This window comes from Ciconia boyciana, chromosome 3 (genome assembly GCF_034638445.1).
Source record: "Ciconia boyciana chromosome 3, ASM3463844v1, whole genome shotgun sequence".
NCBI lineage: Eukaryota > Metazoa > Chordata > Aves > Ciconiiformes > Ciconiidae > Ciconia > Ciconia boyciana.
Genome location: NC_132936.1, coordinates 117,509,412 through 117,528,476, shown reverse-complemented (window position 1 = coordinate 117,528,476; position 19,065 = coordinate 117,509,412). Strand labels below are relative to the sequence as shown.

At 38.5% G+C, this 19,065-nt stretch overlaps 1 protein-coding gene across 4 annotated transcripts in view; it reads right to left on the bottom strand.

Annotated features, from left to right (window-relative positions):
- AFTPH (aftiphilin) overlaps positions 1 to 18,949 on the bottom strand; it is a 47,949-nt gene extending 29,000 nt beyond the window's left edge. For 3 of the 4 annotated variants that reach the window (XR_012041727.1, XM_072857348.1, XM_072857349.1), the window contains exons 1-2: positions 18,792 to 18,948; positions 5,199 to 7,002 (exon numbers count right to left, since the gene is read on the bottom strand). Coding sequence is in view for 3 of the 4 variants with exons in the window: in XM_072857348.1 (XP_072713449.1) it covers positions 5,199 to 6,971 (1,773 nt within the window). In the remaining variant the exon portion in view is untranslated. Of the gene's footprint in view, positions 1 to 5,198; positions 7,003 to 18,791 lie in introns of all 4 variants that reach the window. The other variant, XM_072857350.1, reaches the window with a different exon arrangement.
- Positions 18,950 to 19,065: the final 116 nt, after the last annotated feature.

Below are 19,065 nucleotides of genomic sequence, written 5' to 3'. Positions count from 1 at the left end.
AGACGCAAGAAAGTGAATTGTTTCATTTTTATTCCTGCAGGTAATTTATAATGGCAACACTGGTCCTAAACTGAGATGTACAAGCCAGCAAGAGGATGCTATGTAGTTATGCAATCAAGTACGATGCCATAAAAGCTAAAAATCCTCACCAATGAGAAATTAATAGTGAAAAATTTTTACAGTAATTTAAAGAGTTATAAGAAGGCTGTGATAGTTCTAAACATCCCCCAAAAACATTTTTAAACAGTAACTATAAAGATTTTGAGCTCAGCTGCAAAGCAAATCTGAAAATTTAGTGGCTTGAGAAAGAAGAACAAGACTTCTATGGTCTTTCTACTGCTTCATATGAGAGAGTTACAAATCACAGGGAAGTCCACTGTAGAAATGTGAAGTTGTCTCCCTCCTTCTTGCTGGAAGGCTTGCACATTTATTCTCCCTCAGTTGAAGAATGTGTCAAATCTTGCATCTTCCATGCAGGCAAAGTGATGTTTAGCAGTTATTTATCTAGACTACATAAAACTTACTTCCCATTTCAATTGGTCATGTTATTATTATCTAGAGGTGTTGTACTAACTTTTCAGTCAGGCTCTGAGAGTAAGCATAGTAGACAAAACTTATGTGTACAAAATGGAAAATAATTTTATTCTGTGATTTAGAAACAGAAATGCTAAAACAACCCCCTCCTAAACTATTTTCTTTTGTAAGATCTCCTTAGCCAGCCTGCTCTGAAATACAGCAATTATGAGCTACTTTTAGTGGTCTTTTTTCTACTGTTATTCAGCTGCACATACTTAAAAACTGTGCTATGGACTTTAAAACAAAACCAAACCTTTCCAGACAGATATATTTACACTGCAAGTTGTTACTCAACTGTCTGAACTTAATTTAGCCAACACTATCTTAATTTATCTTAGTGAACTGGGAGGCTGAAGTGTTTACGGTCATAATTACTTTTTTCCAAGAGGATGACTTCATTCATTGCCCAAGATAGAGTACTCTAAGTGACAGTGATCCAGGGTTTTCTTTGTCTTGATGCATACTTGTGGCTTAGTAACTGTACATCACCCACACTGATTAATCTGAAGAGGTAGAGCCTGTGAGCACAGGCTCTCTACTAAGCGGAGGATCTTAAAACCCACTTGGAGGACTGTTCAGGTTTCCCTTCCTCCCTTTCCAGGATATGTTAACTCTCAGCTAAACAGGGTAAGAGTTTTGGCTTTCCAACCAAGCCATTGTTCATCTCCCCCTTTTCTAGAGATGCCTGTACTCCTTGAACACAGCTAGGCACAGCCCTATTACCCACCCACATGATTACCATAGGTAATAACAGCTCTTGTGCTTTGCTGCCTAAGTCCTATATATATTATTAACGCACAATACAGTAGAGTAACCCCCTCAGCTGACTAAGGTTCAACACTGTCTCATGGAAAAAGCTGTGCTATGAGCCTTATATTCCTTATAAACATAACTTACTAGTGTGTTATGTGATCATATAAAGGAGAGTAATGCATATGGCACAGTGCAGGTTCGCTCAAAACTTGTTAGATCAACCAATTCACCCACTACTACATCCTAAATCAGTTTTAATGAACACAAAGGCACATCTCAAATACAAACCTGCAGCTACACTGAAACCAAATATGACATTTTTCAGCTGAAGACAGACATTAAATGATTAGAGTACACGGTAGCATTAATATGGGTTCAAATAACAGTTTGCCTATCTGTGTCCATCAGCCTTTAAAACGAACTTTTTCTTAAGGGATTACAAATTCTTCCAGTAATTCTAACTGAATACCATATACCATGCCCTTTTTCCTCTCCCCTCCGCACAACCCTACTGAATAGAAGAGGTCAGCATGTTACAAATCCTATGTTTTAGATCATGTGCAGGATTCAGAAAGCCTAGGACCAAAGGCAAAGGAGAAAAGACATCATGATCTTTTTGCCACTACATGTCACTATAAGGTCATTTTTGTGGCCTTACTTTCTTCTTTTACATTCTGTATTTTGTAAGAAAAACTGAATTAGTTGAACTCAAGCAAAGTCTAATTTTAAATTAAACATTATACAAAATCCACAATCTTTAAAACAGTTTGCCTGACATATACCTTACGATTAAGGCCATATGCAGAAAGCACAAAATTTTGCTGCTGCCTGCACATCCAGAATACACAAGCTAAAGAAACAGAAAGGAAAATACATGGAGACCACTGGCAAGGGAACTTGAGCTACTGGTAAATAATTTTCCTTTCATGCTGCATTCTGGATGAATGAAAATTGCTGTATACATAATTTCCACATTTAAACAGTAGCGTTGCTGGCTAGGTATACAAAGGCAGAAAACTGAAAAGCAAAGAATTACATTAAGGTCTTTCTGTTTATGCACCATTCAAAATTATTTCACTACCACATTACAGTGACTCTCCTAGCCTCAATATTACAGATCAAGCGTACACAGTATCTTGTAAATGATCCCAGTCTACCTTTAGCCTAAGCCAAGGTCTCGATTTTCACATCTATCTCAGGTGTCTAACACATGCAGTATTTCTCCCTTGCATGGCCTGATCCCTTTAAGTTGCTACAGCAAGTGCTTTTTAGATCTGCCAGCAATATTTTGATGCAAGTCATCTACTCCGCCCTATCCTTCTTTGGTCAGGGTAATAAACTGTTCATTTTCCTCTCCCTAGCTTTATTTTGCATGCAAGTGTTTCTGCTTTTGCCTCAAACAGCTCCAGAACTCAACTTTAATACGTGGGAAACAAGATCAGCAAATACTTTAAAATGCTGTATTTTGTGGTTTGACCTCAGTGACATCCTCTTAAGCAAATAAGGAAGCTGATCAAAATCTGAGTTTAATTTTACTAAGATTCCGCAAAGTACTGGGACCACACTGGCTCATGTTGACTCAACTAATCTCAATGTTTCTAATTGTAATTTACTAAACTGTGGCTCAATGGATTAAAAACAGAATTACTACTTAAGATTAAAACAAAGCATTTTTTTAAAATGTAAAAAGGTTTCAATAGGCCCTTCCAAAACTTAAAGCACTTACAGAATACAAAGTAAGTTTTGAAAACGTGTAACTATTGTTTTAAGGGTAACTGAAAAAAATATAGCAACTAAAAGTCATTGCAAGGCTAAGGAAACTATTGCAACAGAGAGAACATATTCAGCTCAACTTCCTCTACAGCTTATGCATGTGAAACATTCTTTGGGTTGTACTTCCTCACTGGCAGGGGAGGCAGAACATCACTTTATATCCAGTCAGTCACAAGTGGTTGTAGTATAAAGAGAAGGAATTAAAAAAATATTTAAGTCTTAAAACTTGCTTTACAATCTAACCAAACTACTATATGACTTCATGACAGATCACCTAAGAACTTCCATTGTAACTTGGCTTTTATCTTTTGTTAAGGCAGACTTGGGGAGGGAAAAAAAAAATTACAGAACCTCTGAATGTTCCGCTTTTATAAACATCTACATTCAGAAGTGTTTTCTATTGAAACTCCATCATAAAGTTATGGAAAATTGTAAGTAAAAATAAATGTTTGAAACCTTCAGACTATCCCTTAACAGCATGATTAACTAGAAAAATGGATGATTTACTAGACTCATCTCTCCACCCCATTTCTTTGTCAGATTCTGGACAGTCTTTCAAGTGGCAACAGGAACAATTTAGGTTAATTGCACTAATGACCTTAGTACTCTCCAATTTTATGGGTGAGTGACCAACAGAATAGTTAATAACAGATTTGTGCTTTCAACTTGAGAAATGGACCCACACATTCAGGTGATGATGAGCAAGGTTTTACATAGACACAAAAATCCACCTGCAGGTTCACTTGCGAGTCTTTTTTAGGCTCATGAAGCCACTTTGAAATTTGGAGTATTAGTCATTGCACAAAACAGCAAGAAGGATGTGTCAGGAGCTGAGGCTCACACCTTTTAATGTGACAAGAAATCAGAGCTAAGCCCCAAAAACTCCATTCCAATTGCTGATGCTTGCAAAGCTCTGGCTGGCAGAACTTTCTTCTGAAAAGCCACTTCACCTGTCATTGGCAGGAAACAGAAAGAGGCAGGGCTGTCACCAAGCCTACACAAGGTCCTGGAAGAAAGGACTTACCTCATTTCCTTTGACTACCAGAGAAGATCCAAACCTTTTAGACACATATTACCACTAATACCCTGTATTGCTGGTGTTGCTGCACGTTTCAAAAAGACAGAGCATACTCTGAACTACTCGCATGGGATAGCATGATTAAAAAGAAGCACTGAAGAGAATTTTAAACTCAAATTGTTGCTCTGAATTGTGTAAAAGTGATATAAAAAAGTTATCTATGTATAAACAAGCACAGATCTCAAAGACGACTGGTGAAAAAACTTAGGAAGGAATTAATTAGGAATTTATACATACTTAGCAACTAAGATAGAAACACTAGGGGGTGGGGGTAAGAAATAAACCTATTTCACCCTCCCCAAAACTCCTAATTACATATAGCAGCAGCTTTAAGAAATCATCAGTCCTATTTTTGTGATGTTGCTATAACGTGGAGCTTCCCACAATTAGTGTATAACAGAGACTTATTTTTAAATAACTTTTAAACGGTTAACTTCTCTATTCCAGGAGTTGGAATACCAGGGACAGAACTCCATAGGTCATATTTTATCATGCGCTCTGCTCTAAGCAACTGAGTTCAGCTATTTACAAAACGAGTCATCATTTTAAATCAGATTTTGAAAACATGACAGAGAATCGTGATGAAAAATTTTGGGAACCAATAATCTCAGCTTCCAGTCACACCACTACTTTATGAAAAGGTAACATCAGAGTTCCCCCCCCCCCCCAAGGCAGTAAACTATGAAGCAAAGGAAGAACTATCACAGGCTCTGAAATGTTTATGATGGCTTATTCCTTTGATCAGTTTATGTAAAGGACCACATATAATCATCAAAACAAATGCATACAAGTTCTAGCATATCCGGCTCATTTTTCTGCAGGAAGTAACAGTGCAAAAGATACAAGATGCAAACACAGTGCACTATTTCATACCAGCCTGTCTCACCCACCAAATTAAATCTCTCCCACAAGACAAACAAGGAGTATCCAAACATTTGTTGTACGCAGAAGCAGGAACCAGGAAGAGCTGTATGCACAAGGCCAGAACAAGACTGAATAAAATCAAGAACACCCTTACCTGAACTGAAGGTGCTGGCTCTTGAGATTGCTTACTGGTAGTTCCTTGGACAGATGCTAAAGCAAAACTGTCAGTCTTGTGTAATACTGGACTATCAGTCCTGGCAGATGCATCTGTCCTATTTGACTGCCATGTCTCTTTTCTGTGATGAGATTCACCAGCTTGCTCATCTCCAAAGGCAGCCCAAGAACAGCTGTCTTTCTGTTCATCTCCAAAAGCATTCCAGTCTGTAGCCTGGTTACAACCTGCTGAACTGAAGTCCGCAAAGTCGTCGGAGTCCTGAAAAGCAACACTCTCATCTTGAGGTTTTGGCACTGAATCAAATTCTCCAAATTCACTGTCATCACCATTTTCTACCTCAGTAGTATGCTGGAAGTCTAAGCCAGAAGTTTTACTGGTAGTATCACATTCTAAAGTGTCAGCAGTCTGATTTAGTTCAGCTTGATCCAACCTTGCTGGCTGCTGAGAAACAGTACTTGTGTCCCTGAATTCACCAAATTCATCATTAGGTTCGCTAATATGTGCGGGCTGTTCAGAAGTTCCTTCTAAATCTAGAGCATTTATTGATTCTTGAGCATTAATGAAGGTAGGAGATGCACTGCTGACTGAACCAAAATCACCAAAATCATCATCATCATGTGTGTCACTGCAAGCTACAACTTCAGTACTACTTCCACCATCCTTAAGATCTTCAGAATCACTCAATTTTTCTCCTGCAAGATCACTGCTTAGGCTTTGGATCTTATCAGCCTTGATGTCCTCTGTTCCCAAGGAGTCATCAGGCCTAGTAAAATCTTTGCCATTCTCTGTGCCATGTTGTCTTCTCCTCCCACTGCATTCTCCATTTTCAGTAGTGCATATTGAACTTCCAGTTGTTTGAGACGTACTAGAAATTGCAAATTCATTATCTTCCAGTGCTGAGGGATCCTGTTCACAACTAATTTCTGCAATGCAAACCTCTTCTTCAATAAAGTTTACTCTGTTTATTCTGTTGTTCTCCTGAATGCTCAGAGAGTCTCTTTCATTAAGAGCACTGCATATTGTAGGTCCTGTTCCCTCTAAATGGATTGTTTTTTTGTTTGAGAATGTAGCAAAATCTGCAAAGTCTTCACCTGAGCTAGGCATTGAGTTCAATTTTTTCTCAGTACTATGGGTGCTAACAGTTTTCAGTCCCTTTGAGTCACTGATACTGTCTAGATCTTCTGTTCCCTGAGGATTTACAGGGTCCAATGCTGCAAATCCGTTTGTTAGAATCTCTAGACATGGAAGCTTCTCACCATTACAAGCATCTATTTGCTCATCCTGGGTCTCAACTGCTATACCAGTTCTAGTGACATGAGAAGAAAAACCCTCCGATTTCCCAGTGTTGTCTCTTTGTTCCCCTCTTTTGTTTACATCTTCTAAAGTGGTACCTGAAGTTCTAAACTTAGATTTTTCTTTGCTGGTACTAGTAGCTGACATATCAGAAAGTTCCTTAGTAAAAGTAGGAAGCTCTGCAATGCAGTCTTTATCTTGAACATTTTTAACAGATGTGAAAGTTGCAATGCTAGCTACATTGTCAGAATACTCATGAAGTGGGATGAAATGATTTGTGGGTATAAACTCCTCCTTTGGATGACTGTAGTCCGGTGTATCAAAATCAGCAAAAGCTACACCAGTAGTGCTTACACCAGAAAATCCTCCAAATTCTCCAAATTCATCTTCATCATCATCAGCTCCATTGTCTAGTGGTGGAGGGGATGAGGAGTACATTCGAATGATATCTGGTTCCATTGTTTAGTTCCACTTCAAAGTTAATGTATTTCTGTAATAGGGAAAAAAAGAAGTATATTAGAATTTGGCTAGCTTTTTAAAATCTCATATTTTTACTGTTTCACATTTATTTTAAAAGTATGCATATAGGTCAATGTCCATATTAGATACAAGAAAGGAACATTCCTGAAACCCATTTTCTAACCAATTCTTTTGTTTTAGAAGTCAAAGAATCTACTGAGGACAGTTCAAGTCTCTTGTAAACTACAACATGACCATATTCTCAGCAGACAGCGCTGAAATGCCAGAACACGAATCACATTTGTCTTGAGCTGTTGTGCAACATGCCAATACAACTAATCTGAGTTTTAACCCATCAGTTCTCTACCTCCCATCATCAGCAATTCATAAAACAGCTAATGACCCTGGTCCATCTTTTCCCACACTCATTAGTGTGCTCAGCTGACTGTGCAAGAGAAATTAAGGCACTTGATGGACTACGCCTCAACAGTCATGTACTTAAGGCACCTTCAGACAGTAGCTCCGAAGACTCTGAAAGATGCTTCCTTAAGCTTTGAAACAGTGAAGAAGTGGAGGAAGGAACTGCTGTTATAATCACTAGCCATGATCTGCTGCTGTACTGTTTAAGTTTCTTTCTACCAATTCATGGGTTTCTGTTAGGTCTCCCCGTTCTTTGAGTTTCATAACTGCGAGCCAACACGTGCTGTCTCCACAGCTGCTGCCACCAGCCTGCTTTTGTCTTATGAACCGCCAGTTGGGAAATGCCATTATGAGCACCAGCAAAGCCTAGAGCAAAACAAACTTCTCCATCAAAGCTTATCCTCAAAAGCAGAACAGAGCAAGATTATCCATAAAATATTTAAACGCAAATCACTAAATCAGAGGGGAAAAAAAAGAAGAAAGTATTCCCATGGCCTAGACAGAAACAGATTAAGGACTCCATCTTAACGTTGCAAACCATTACAGTAACAAGCAAGGTATGGATAGAAAATTTTCTTTCCTAAAGAGTAATCTTGATTTTTTTCACTATTGTGTGTAATTAATAAAGCAATAACTACTACTATTTATAGATTCGCAATTGTACGCATTGCTTAACCAGTTCATACCTTATAGCCCTTAAAGGGAGAGCTACGACCAAGCTCTTTCCATTTCAAATGACACCTGCCATGAATAAATCGTAACAACATACTAAGTATTATCTACAGATAAAGAGTGGAAACAACCTATACATATTAGCAAATATTTGAATTTCTAACCATCAGAATAAGTGCAGACTTTACAATACTAGTTCTGAAACACAGATAAAACATGACCCTTAACTCCAACATCTTTAGCAAATGACTTTGTACATGCATCTGAACAGCAGCACACAATGGGTATAACAACAACAAATGAAGCTCTGTAGTTCTTCTCAAGCACAACATACCAGAGCATTTGAGCCAAACAACTCTTGGTATTTGCCAGAAAAGTCTGGCATCTTTAAGGTGACTAACATACCTACAATTTTTTTTAAAGGGTATTTTGCAGTTATAAAAGAACATCATGCTTATCAGATGAAACCATGAAGTACTTTGTAACATCACATGCAAACTGAAGAAGACTGCAAAGGAATTTTGTTTAGAATAAAGAATAAGTTGTCAACAAGCTCCCACATAGGCTTACTCAGCACCAGCTGCTTAACAAGGTATTTGAGAGAAGAGCTTCACTCTTATCTCAGAGGCCTCATCTCTCAAGAGCACTCTCCCTTTTACATCCAGGTCTAGCAATTGCTATTTAATGTCATACATGAATGTAAAGATCCTTTCGAAGACGTCTGTAGAGTGTGACTGAGTTTCCACTTGAGATTAAGTGAGAGTGACTGAGATTACTCCAACCTGTTCACCTTCCAAGCTTCTGGGTTTTCAATCCACTAAATAAGTTATCAGCATTTCCTCTCTGTAACCATCAGAGCAGCCATTCCTTCTTTATATCCAAATTTCCAAGATTTACTGTGGTCAACCATCAACATTAACATTAAACACCCAGTATATCCAGACTACAATTGCTTTCTGAATGTTTTACTGCAGAGGAAGATCCATATGCTATACACAAAGATACGCCCTGGTAGGTGGAAGTGCTGGTTGTTCTTTTGTAGGAAAAAAAAAAAGACTGGTTAGGTAGATATTGGTATATATTAGCTGTGCTCATCTCAAGGTACCTTATCTTGGGGATAGCACTGTTTAAAGCTACAGGGTAGCTGGCTGAACAGTGAATGGCATTCTATCTGGAATTCATGACTCCTAGGGTCATGAATCAGTAGCTCTTAGTAACACACTGACATTTAGGAGTAAGGACAGAGAAAACTGCATCAATCAGGATGGGACTCACTCCCCCTCCCCCTCTAATTCCTGGAAAAGGGAAAGGATTTCTTGGTTTTTTTTTTTTTTTTTTTTTTTTTTAAATAAAAAAAGGGGTGGGTTTACTTGGTTATAACAAATCATCGCTTGTAACTAAATTTGAGTTCATGAATCTCCAGCTGAATCTCAGTAGACGATAGCAGAAATTTATTATTAAACCTCCTGAAATTTAACAAGAATTGTTACACCTATTTGGAAAATTCAGTTGACACAGTATTTATCACCTTACCCCATGTGACAAAAGCTGAAGAGACTGTAAAGGCAAGAAACTAGTTCTTGAAACAAACAAGAAAACCCCTCAACACTATTTCAAGGACAGCACTGACCGGATATAAACCTTCATCATCCCAGAAGTAAAAAGAGCTTGAACAGAAACAATGAAATGGCTAGAAAGAAGGAAGGTGAAAACGTGAGTCCTACAAAAACCACTTCCGATTGGCTTTTGGGGAATAACACTGGAGAGGGGGATAAGCAGCTCCTTGACCAAGACCAAGTACTATGATTGAAGCCCTTGCAGCCTCAACAGGAATTTTACAACATGATTAGATGTTTTATTTTTTATTAGGCAGAGATGTACAAGCCCTCTAAAACACATCTCTAAAGCTGTTTAGGAAGAAAAGATTTTAAAATAGAAAATGACAGTTCTACAGTATGTTGATTTACATTGGGAAGAAAAAGCCATATAACTAAACCCACAGAAATTTGAAACAGAAACCCAAATAAATCCCTAAATTACTCTCAAACAGGTAGTCTATAAAACATTATATGCTTAAGAAAGTCAAATGCTTGTGTGCCGACACAAGTTAAAGCTAGGAAGTTAATATATTTGATTTTGAAACCAAGATTTCTGAAGTCCACAAGACCCATTCTTGAAGCTTTCTGTGCAGTATGAATAATAAAGATCAAGTTTAACACATAAGTATCATACTATATATAAAATAAGTCCAAATGGATACAGATTTTTCTTCTTTTGAAACAATTTTAGAATAATCAAGTTATGCAAGCAATTATATTCAAGTAAAAAGGAAGTTAAATCTAGGTAGACCAGCCTCCCCTCTCCCAGAAACCTTATTTTTATTGATGAGAAGTCATGAGAAGGGGAGGAAAAGGCTGAAGACAGAGGCCACCTCAAATTTGTTTTCAACTGGCAAATATACAAACTTACAACCCTGTACATGGATAATGACATTGAAGTATAGTTTTGCTGGTTTGGTAATAAAATAAATCCATATTGTACTCCTACAGCCTAAAATTTTCTAAAATCTTGGAAAGTACTTTGATCAGCTGCAACTCTTTTGCTTGGCTAAGAAGCACTGCCAGCTCAGTGGCCTACCTAGATTACCATAGCTTTATGGATAGGAATTAGATGCAGGAGAATGCTGATGAGCCTCCTAACTTATGCATTATATAGGCCAATATTACTTAAACTAAATAGTAAAACTGTGGTCATCACAACTCAGACTAAACAATGAAGCCTAACTGAAAAGTTTGGGGTTTGTTTTTTTTTTACTGTATCTCAAACACATATCCTAACACTATGAATCAGAAGCCTTGAAAAAAAACTTCTGAACTTTTCCATTAAAAAGAAAGTTTGCCTGTATGTTTTACCAAAAGCATGCATGTTTTGTTTTTATTTTTAAATCTTCTCAGACTTACAGGCTTGTATAAGTTGGTTTTCACTTGAGTTATCTGAAATATCACATTCAGCTCTGTATTAGTAACTGCTCCATCACTTGACATCAGAAGATCTCATGCAAGAAATGCCAAGAAAAATTAATTCTTAAGCTGCACTGGACACACTTCCATATATTATCCCTCATAACAACTCTACTCATATTTTTTGTTGACTATTTACTGTATTATTATCTTAACCTCAGCTAAAAATAAATCATAATAGAGTTGAGAAAATCCTTAGGGACAAAGATGATCTAAAAAAAAAACCCAAGATGCAGCATTCGGAAAACAAACTGCGTAACAAGAGAGCAGCAAGCATCACAGTCAAAGGGAATTTACCTAAAAGACTTATTTTCTTTCCAGTTAACATAAAAAAAGGGAGGCAAGGAACAAGAATAGTAGGGACAGGACAATGATAACGTGAGGAGGCTGCACAGGGGGTGAAGCAGACTGTCAAAACCCAATCAAACATGTAGGAAGATCTCTGACCATCTAAAATGTTCTCTCCTGCATTTTCTGCTATAAAGAAGAAACTTGCTTAAATTTTTCATTTCAAAGCACTTTTAAATCATCACAGGGATCATTTACACAGCTGCAGTCCAGTAGCACAATACCTTCTCCACATATGTTTCAATAACAGTTGACAAAACAGGATCTGCAAGGAACATTACTTGTGCATTTAAAAATCTGATCATAGGTTTGGTATTCTACTACATGTTTAATCAGTTTAACCCATAAGAACCAAACGCATGATCAACTATATGGACTTGTGTATATATATATTTTTTTTTAAAATGTCAGCTATTTCCAATGATGTTACAGCTGTGTTTTAAAAGCTAAAGAGCTCCAAAATGCACGAACCTGTAGTATATATGAGTGTAAGGTTGTTATGTTAACACAATTTAATTGTTGTTTACAGAACTCAAAAGAATATCATAGAGTGTAACAGAAGGAAAAGAGTCATACCAGTATTCCCCGTCCCCTTGCCTGACTAATTAGTGATAATTTTTTTTTTTTAAAGGGGGCATAATCCCAATTCTCCTTGCAATATAAAAAACAGCATGGGAATTTTTAGCCTTAATGTAGTTTTCTTCAGAAAGAATTTCATTATGATCCCTTTTTTCCACTTTCAAAAGTGTTCCACCTGCCAACCATAAACTATTGAACCAAATTTGATATCGTCCACTGGAACATTAAGACAGCGAAAACCCACAGGTCTGAGAACAACAACTTTGTTCATTGATACATTTATTTAATCCCTACTTTGTCTGGCATCTTAAATAGGTGCTAAGATGTGGAACTGTGGTTTCATCTTTTGTAGTACTTTATACCCAACTCACACATATTCTTGGTCAAGACATTAGGCTATATAGTTTTGTAAAGCTGGAATTTCAAGCGATTAACTGAAAACATGATTTAACTCGAAGTACAATTTGAACAAATCTATGACCGATATACAGATTATTTATCTTCCCCATATGTTTGAGGGGATTCGCACCCAAATTTAAAAAGTCAGCTATGAAGTTAACATGCACTTTTACACTTATCTGTTCATTTAAACATTCTTGAAACATGCAAATTTTAAGCAAATGGAAAACACCAATTTTTCAGCACACTATATAGTAAGGATTCTTCTTTGAAGGAAATTATAACAGTTTTTACTTGCACATAATAGAGCAGCTACTTCTACGATTTGCAATACGTAACAACCCAGGTTTCTGGCATCAGATCTTACACCCTGAAGTGAAGAATCTGACAGAGTTTAAGTGTTCATGTTTAGACTGGGTTATTTTAGCCACAATCACAGATTCACATTAACAAGTATCAGCAAGTTTCTCAGATCACAATAGTTTAATATTAGACTGATGATGAATTTCCAACAATTCCTCATGACATGCAGTTGTCCAACATTTTCCCCCCCAAAAATATTAAAGAATTGTGTTCTCTTTCAGATGCCATTTTCTGCAGTCTTTTACCTATTTTTTTTTTTTAAAAGCTGAAAACTCTAGTTAACTTGTTGCTTCCATGTGTTTCTTTATATTCATACTTTGATATTCATCATGAAGGAATTTCATGAACAAATTTCAGTATCATAAATAGAAGACCATTGTTAAAGTCATACTATAAATGTAATTCACCAACACAGTTAAGAGTACATATTGACATTTTATTTTAAAGAAAAAAAATTGCTGATTAATTTGGTAAGATTCAATTCTGTTACTGCAGCTCTTGGTTTAAACCTTTTTTCTAAGGTCACAAGAATTTAAGAATGTAACTCAGGTTAATTTAAAACACTCAAAAGAAGAGAGAAAGCAGAAATCAGTAATGCTGGAAAAGATAAGAGTAGTAGTTGACTTAAGTTTTGATAGGGCAAAGATTCAGAAAGATAAAATGCATACCCTTCTTTTATCTCAAGTCACTAACTAGGTTTCTAAAACTTTTACTATCAAACCAGGGTATCTTATTATTTGCTTGCAGTAAATAGGGAACAATATCTGCTTTCCTCATACACGGATCACATCCTCGTTCATTACCTTTCTGTAGAATAATAGTAACAGTCTAACAAAGACGTGGCAGCAAAGAGAACAATGTAATTACAATACACAAAAGCAGGTATAAATAGTTCCTTCTCTGCATATCTTCTAAGGCAAAACTTGAAATAGCACGTTTGGCTCTTACATAAGACCTAAAAAACTGGGAGGCCACGAATAAAGATATCTCTAAAGAAATACCCGAGGCACGTAAATTCAAAAGAAGAAACTCCTTGTAGAGCAGAATGTTCCCTTTAACTTAAGATGAACATTAGCAAAGCAATGGATAACCTCTCAGCTGTGGATTATTCTGAAAGCATAGCTGAGTTAAGCAACCCATCACTTAAAGCATAAAGAAAACAAAATAATCAGAAATGGCATGATCAAGATGTCTGTGACAGAAATGACAATGTTACTGAAATGCCCTACAGTAAAAGCCTTGCAATGGCAAGGAGATGCATTCAAATCATTAGCTGCTAGCATCTGATCTTTCCAAGAATATTTAACTCTTCTACTGCAAGGGAATTCCTCAAGCAGATACCAAAAATACCGCAGTAAGGACCAGATTTAGACTTCTCATTTCAGCAAAATGTTGGCTTCCAGTAGGAAAAGCTGTCCTCTTCTGTTATAACTTTGCCTTTTCATTGGCTTAGGAACAGTGGAAAATGGATTTACAGTCTTTCTGCATCTGAGAACTTATTTCTAGAAGGGCCATTGTAAACGAGGAGAGCCTGTCTGTTAAAACAGCATTTCTACAACCCAAATCCACTCTAGAGAGAGAGTCATTGTCCAGGCAGAAATCAATATGTTCTTAAATTGGTTTAATAAGCTTACTTTTATTTTTGGAATAAGTTACCAGCAAACAAAATACAGCAAGAAAAAGTTTACTTCATAAAGCCTCTGAGAAATCAATGTTTTCCATTTTGAATCTAATGCTGTTACAGCCAGAAGGCCCATTACCCAAAGCAGGAGTTTCAGAGCACTTTTTTTTGCTTGGACATATGAGTTGAAGAAAACAATGTTCTTTAGTTCCAATACAGCAAATGTATCTAAGCCTTATTTCTCATTACCTGACATCTGGAATTAATCAATACCACTGTACATTACTGTGGTTTCAACAAACACCGAATATACTAGACACCTTCTATTAGAAAGTGTTGTTCGTAAAATGAACATTAAAGTAACAAAACTCAGGAGACTGCCATCAGGATTCAGGCACTTATCTCAGGCAGCTCATTCTTCCTGTCCTCCTGCCCTCCCCAGGCCAGCAGTAAACACCAGGCATCCTCAGACAATTCAGCCTATACAAGATTCAAACCTCTTTGACAGTGCTCCTCTTCCTCTCATCACTGACAATACAGGAAGACTAAGTTAGGTGCACAAATATGAAATTTAAACAGATGTGGGATATAGATATCTTCCTTTAAATCTTACTTGTTAGATTATACAAAGAAGCAATCAAACACGTATTTTCAGTAGTTGTGCTGTTTCACTTCTCCCCATTTCATTTTGGCTTAGCTGTGGAATCAGAAGAACATTTGAAAAATACGAATCTAAATGTTGTGTTAGTTCATGAAACTCTTTTTTTAACCAAGAATAGCATCACTTCCCCAAAACCTAAAGACCAGGTTATTTTTATAAAGTTACTATAAGCAAAAAAATTTAATGTTTCAACTAAAAATCTACTGACTTGCTTTAACAGCTGCAGATAAAGACACTGTCTGTACCTAAATCCGTAAACAGACAGGGGGGAAAATGTTGTAAGAACAAGCATGTTTTTAATTCATATAGGCAAACACAACTGGCTGGGAAAGTCAATCAGGTTTAAAATCTGGCTCTGTGGGAACACAATATTTGTGTCCAATGTACAGCACACATCCATACAATGTGTAAAGACAGATGTCATAAGTAACACATAACTGGGATGTTTTCATTCTTACCATTTCTTAAATTCCTTTTAAAACAGTGTTCAACTCAGTGAGAAAATCTATTTCTGGATGTTACCCTCAAACACGTTAGCTGGGAACCAGTTCTAAATTAAGACAAAAAGATGCTGGATTAGAAAGTATTAGAACTAGATTACCTAAGGTCAACTGTTCTCAGAGATTTACTTACAAAGCAGTATGTTCTCCATCACATATAAACCCTTCGAACTTCACACAGACTACAGTAAAGAGCAGATTACAACTGCCCAGAGGTGCACTCTTATATGAAAGGTTCTCCCACAGCTTGGCAGAAGAAATACAGTTGCACAGGGAGAACCATAGGTCTTCCTTCCATTACTGGAACTTTTGCTTGTTTTTAAGTGAACAAGTATTTTCTTCAACATGCAGAGAACAAGTAGGTAAGGGGAAAAAAAAAAAAAGGCAAAAACCCCCCTAACTGAAGCAAGTTAAACACACATAGCAAGAACAGGCTTACATTATTCATCATTTATCCCACCTACAGACGTTATCTCATATTAAAAATACAATACAGGAGGGACACATAATACTCCAAAGAATAAAATCTATTTTCCATCACTTTTCAATAGACATATGAACTTGAGGTTTCACATTTCCTTCCCCTGGTACCTACTTTCAAACGTACTAAAGTGAAGACAAGATTAGCCCTTCCTTGTGGTTCTTCCAAAACAGAACTCTTGGATTTGAAAAATCCAAATTATTTGCCTTAAAGAAGCAGACTCATTACATCACCTTGCAACTGGTATGAATACAGAAACACTCCTTGCAGTATCAATCCAAAACTTTAATTACAAAGGACATTAGCATGGAGGAAAGTCTACTGGAAATGAGACTGTCAGTTTTCAAACACGGCAGATATCAAGGCCTTTTTTGTGTGTGCATAGGAGCAGCTTACATAGTGTGTTTTCTACACAAAGGAAAAATAAAATTAACAGACAAAACTCCTGAAACCTACCAATGAGTAGGATATAAGACACTTCTCTTAAGAGGACTACCCAGAAAAGTTATGAGTATTTTGAATCCCCATGAAAGGGTTAGCATGTCATTGCACTGAAATGTTCACAAAGATGTAGTTTAAGTTGTCAAACAGTACAATAGCACAGAAAGGAATGGACATTTTGTCGAAAAAGATAAAGAGTATCTGAGAAAAGATTATGCTGCTGAGTATGGTGAAAACAAACAGATCCAGCATCAATTTCTTCACCGCTAGGTTTCCAACTGATACCACTACATATCTGCAAGGAGACCTCCATGAATATTTCAAGAGGAAAGGGCAAAGAGTTGACAGAAGTCCATCTAAGCTGCTCTATTATTTCCACTGTGAAAGACAAGTCTTTTCAAAGTACTGAAAGTTTCAGAATATTATTTTATGTAAATCAGGGTGTTAAAATGCTTGCATTAACTTAGTAAGTTACTAAATAAATTTTTAAGTATAAATGTAAGATCACATGCTGCCTTCATCAACAGAAATACGTAACACAAATACTGTGCATAACTCTGAATTTTATAGACTATTAAATCCTTTGCTAAATGAAACCATGACCTGAGCAAAAAAAAAAAAAAAAAAAAATCAGACAGCATGAACTGATCTACTGAGGCCAAGATCCTTCAACTGATTACTTATAAACAAATTAAGGAAGTAAAAAAAAAGAGATCATACTTTCACACGACCTTAGAAGGTCATACGTGTACTTTATGCAAACATCATGTGGAATGGAAACACCAGAGCCACATTAGCTTTTCTGAAGTCCCTTTACTATACAGATAATGCATATTTTTCAGTTTAAATCCTCATATCCTCAAATTTATGCTATTTATTTTCACCGATATGAGTGTTTAAAAAAAACCCAAAAAACAAATCAAACAAACCTCAGTAGCCACAGGTACTTCACCTCTTCCCCCGGCTCTCCCAGTTAATGTTATATTCCTCCAGGTACAGCTCCAACTTCAGGAAGAGGAACCGCTACCTACACATTAGCTGTATGAGCACGCATACAAACTTCTGCATGCGCCGACAATACAACCTAACATTTTTATGCTTAAAGTAGGCTAATTGGTTTTCCGAGTCTAGTTCATATGTCCAGAGAATAAAACAAGGAGGAAATACTTTCAATTTTCTTCTGCCTCCAAGGACCAGCCCAGTTAAAAAACAGCATCCATCAAACTCCCTTTACCATGAACTCAACAGCTGAAAAAAATCAGTTCTAATGAAGCACATCACACTGCAAACCACACATGACAACAAAACTTATACAACCAAAGCAGTACGGCTCTGGTCAACGATGCTTCTTCCATGCACTCCCTTCACTTATGAACAGAAGTTTGCTTTTAAAGGAGTGTCAAACTTCTGAAGGTTTCAATTTCCATGCTGAAGCTGGAAGGAAGGGGCTATCACCATCAAGAAGCCACCTTAGTGATGATATGAAGGAATCCCAAGGTTTAACTCTTGGTTTAAGGAATTGTCTTCTCTAAGGAAAAAGAATATTTTGGTTCATCAGGTAGCCACTTATAATAGCAAACTGAAGTGTCAGAACCTAACAAGCATTTCAGCAATTTTGTCCCATTTTAGAATGGCGTTACTTCTAAAAAAAAATTTTTTAAAAATCATAACTCTGCTTCAGCCTGTCATCTTCAGATGCATTTAGCAACTGACATGCTTTATACCCCTTAAAAAAGAAAGCTTATCAGGAAAAACCAAACACACAGAGCAGCTTAACTTCTTGTACCACACCACAAGCGACCAAGCCCTCTTCCAGCTGCGGCCCCACTGCACCCCACAAAAACCCGGAGCACTCGCCCCAGGCCGGCTGCCACCCCGCCCGGAGCCGCTACGGGAAACCGCGGGCTGCGAGGAGCGACATTAACGCCGCTCGACCCCCGCCCGGGGCCCGCCGCCGAAGGACAAAGCCGCCCGGCTCCGAGGCCGGCCCCGCCACGGCCCGTCCCCTCGCTCCAGCCGCAGCGGGACGAGCCGAGGGAGAGGCACCTCAGCGAGGGGGAGAGCTGCGGGGCTTCATCCCCCTGCCCAGTCCTCCCACCTGGCAGGGCGGCGCGGCCTCGCCACCCTCCCCCGAGGATGGAGGGGGAAGGACGCAGAGCGCGATGCCCTGACAGGCCCCGGCCGCTGCAGGCCCCCGGGTGAAGCCCCGAGGGGTCCTCACCCGCCACCGCGGGGCAGGGGGTGCCCTCCCCCGGCCAGGCCTGGAGGAAACAAGCCGCCCCCCGTTCGGCAGTAGCGGCGGCGCCGTCTCTTACCTGCGGGCTGCGCGGGGGGCGGCGGGGCCCGGACGGGCATGGCGGCAGGCGGGGAGGGGGAGGGAAGGGGAGAGGGGACGCGGCCGGTTATCTGAGGCCTCCCGCGGCAACCGCCATCGAGGGGGAACCCATGTCACGGCGACAGGAACCGCGTCGCTACGGCCCGGCCCCCTCCCGGCGGCCACCGCCTCCTGCCCCGCCACCGCCCACTTGGCCTCCCGGCAGGCACCGCGCCGCCGCCCCCGGAGCCGCGTCACGTCCAGCAGCGGCCAGC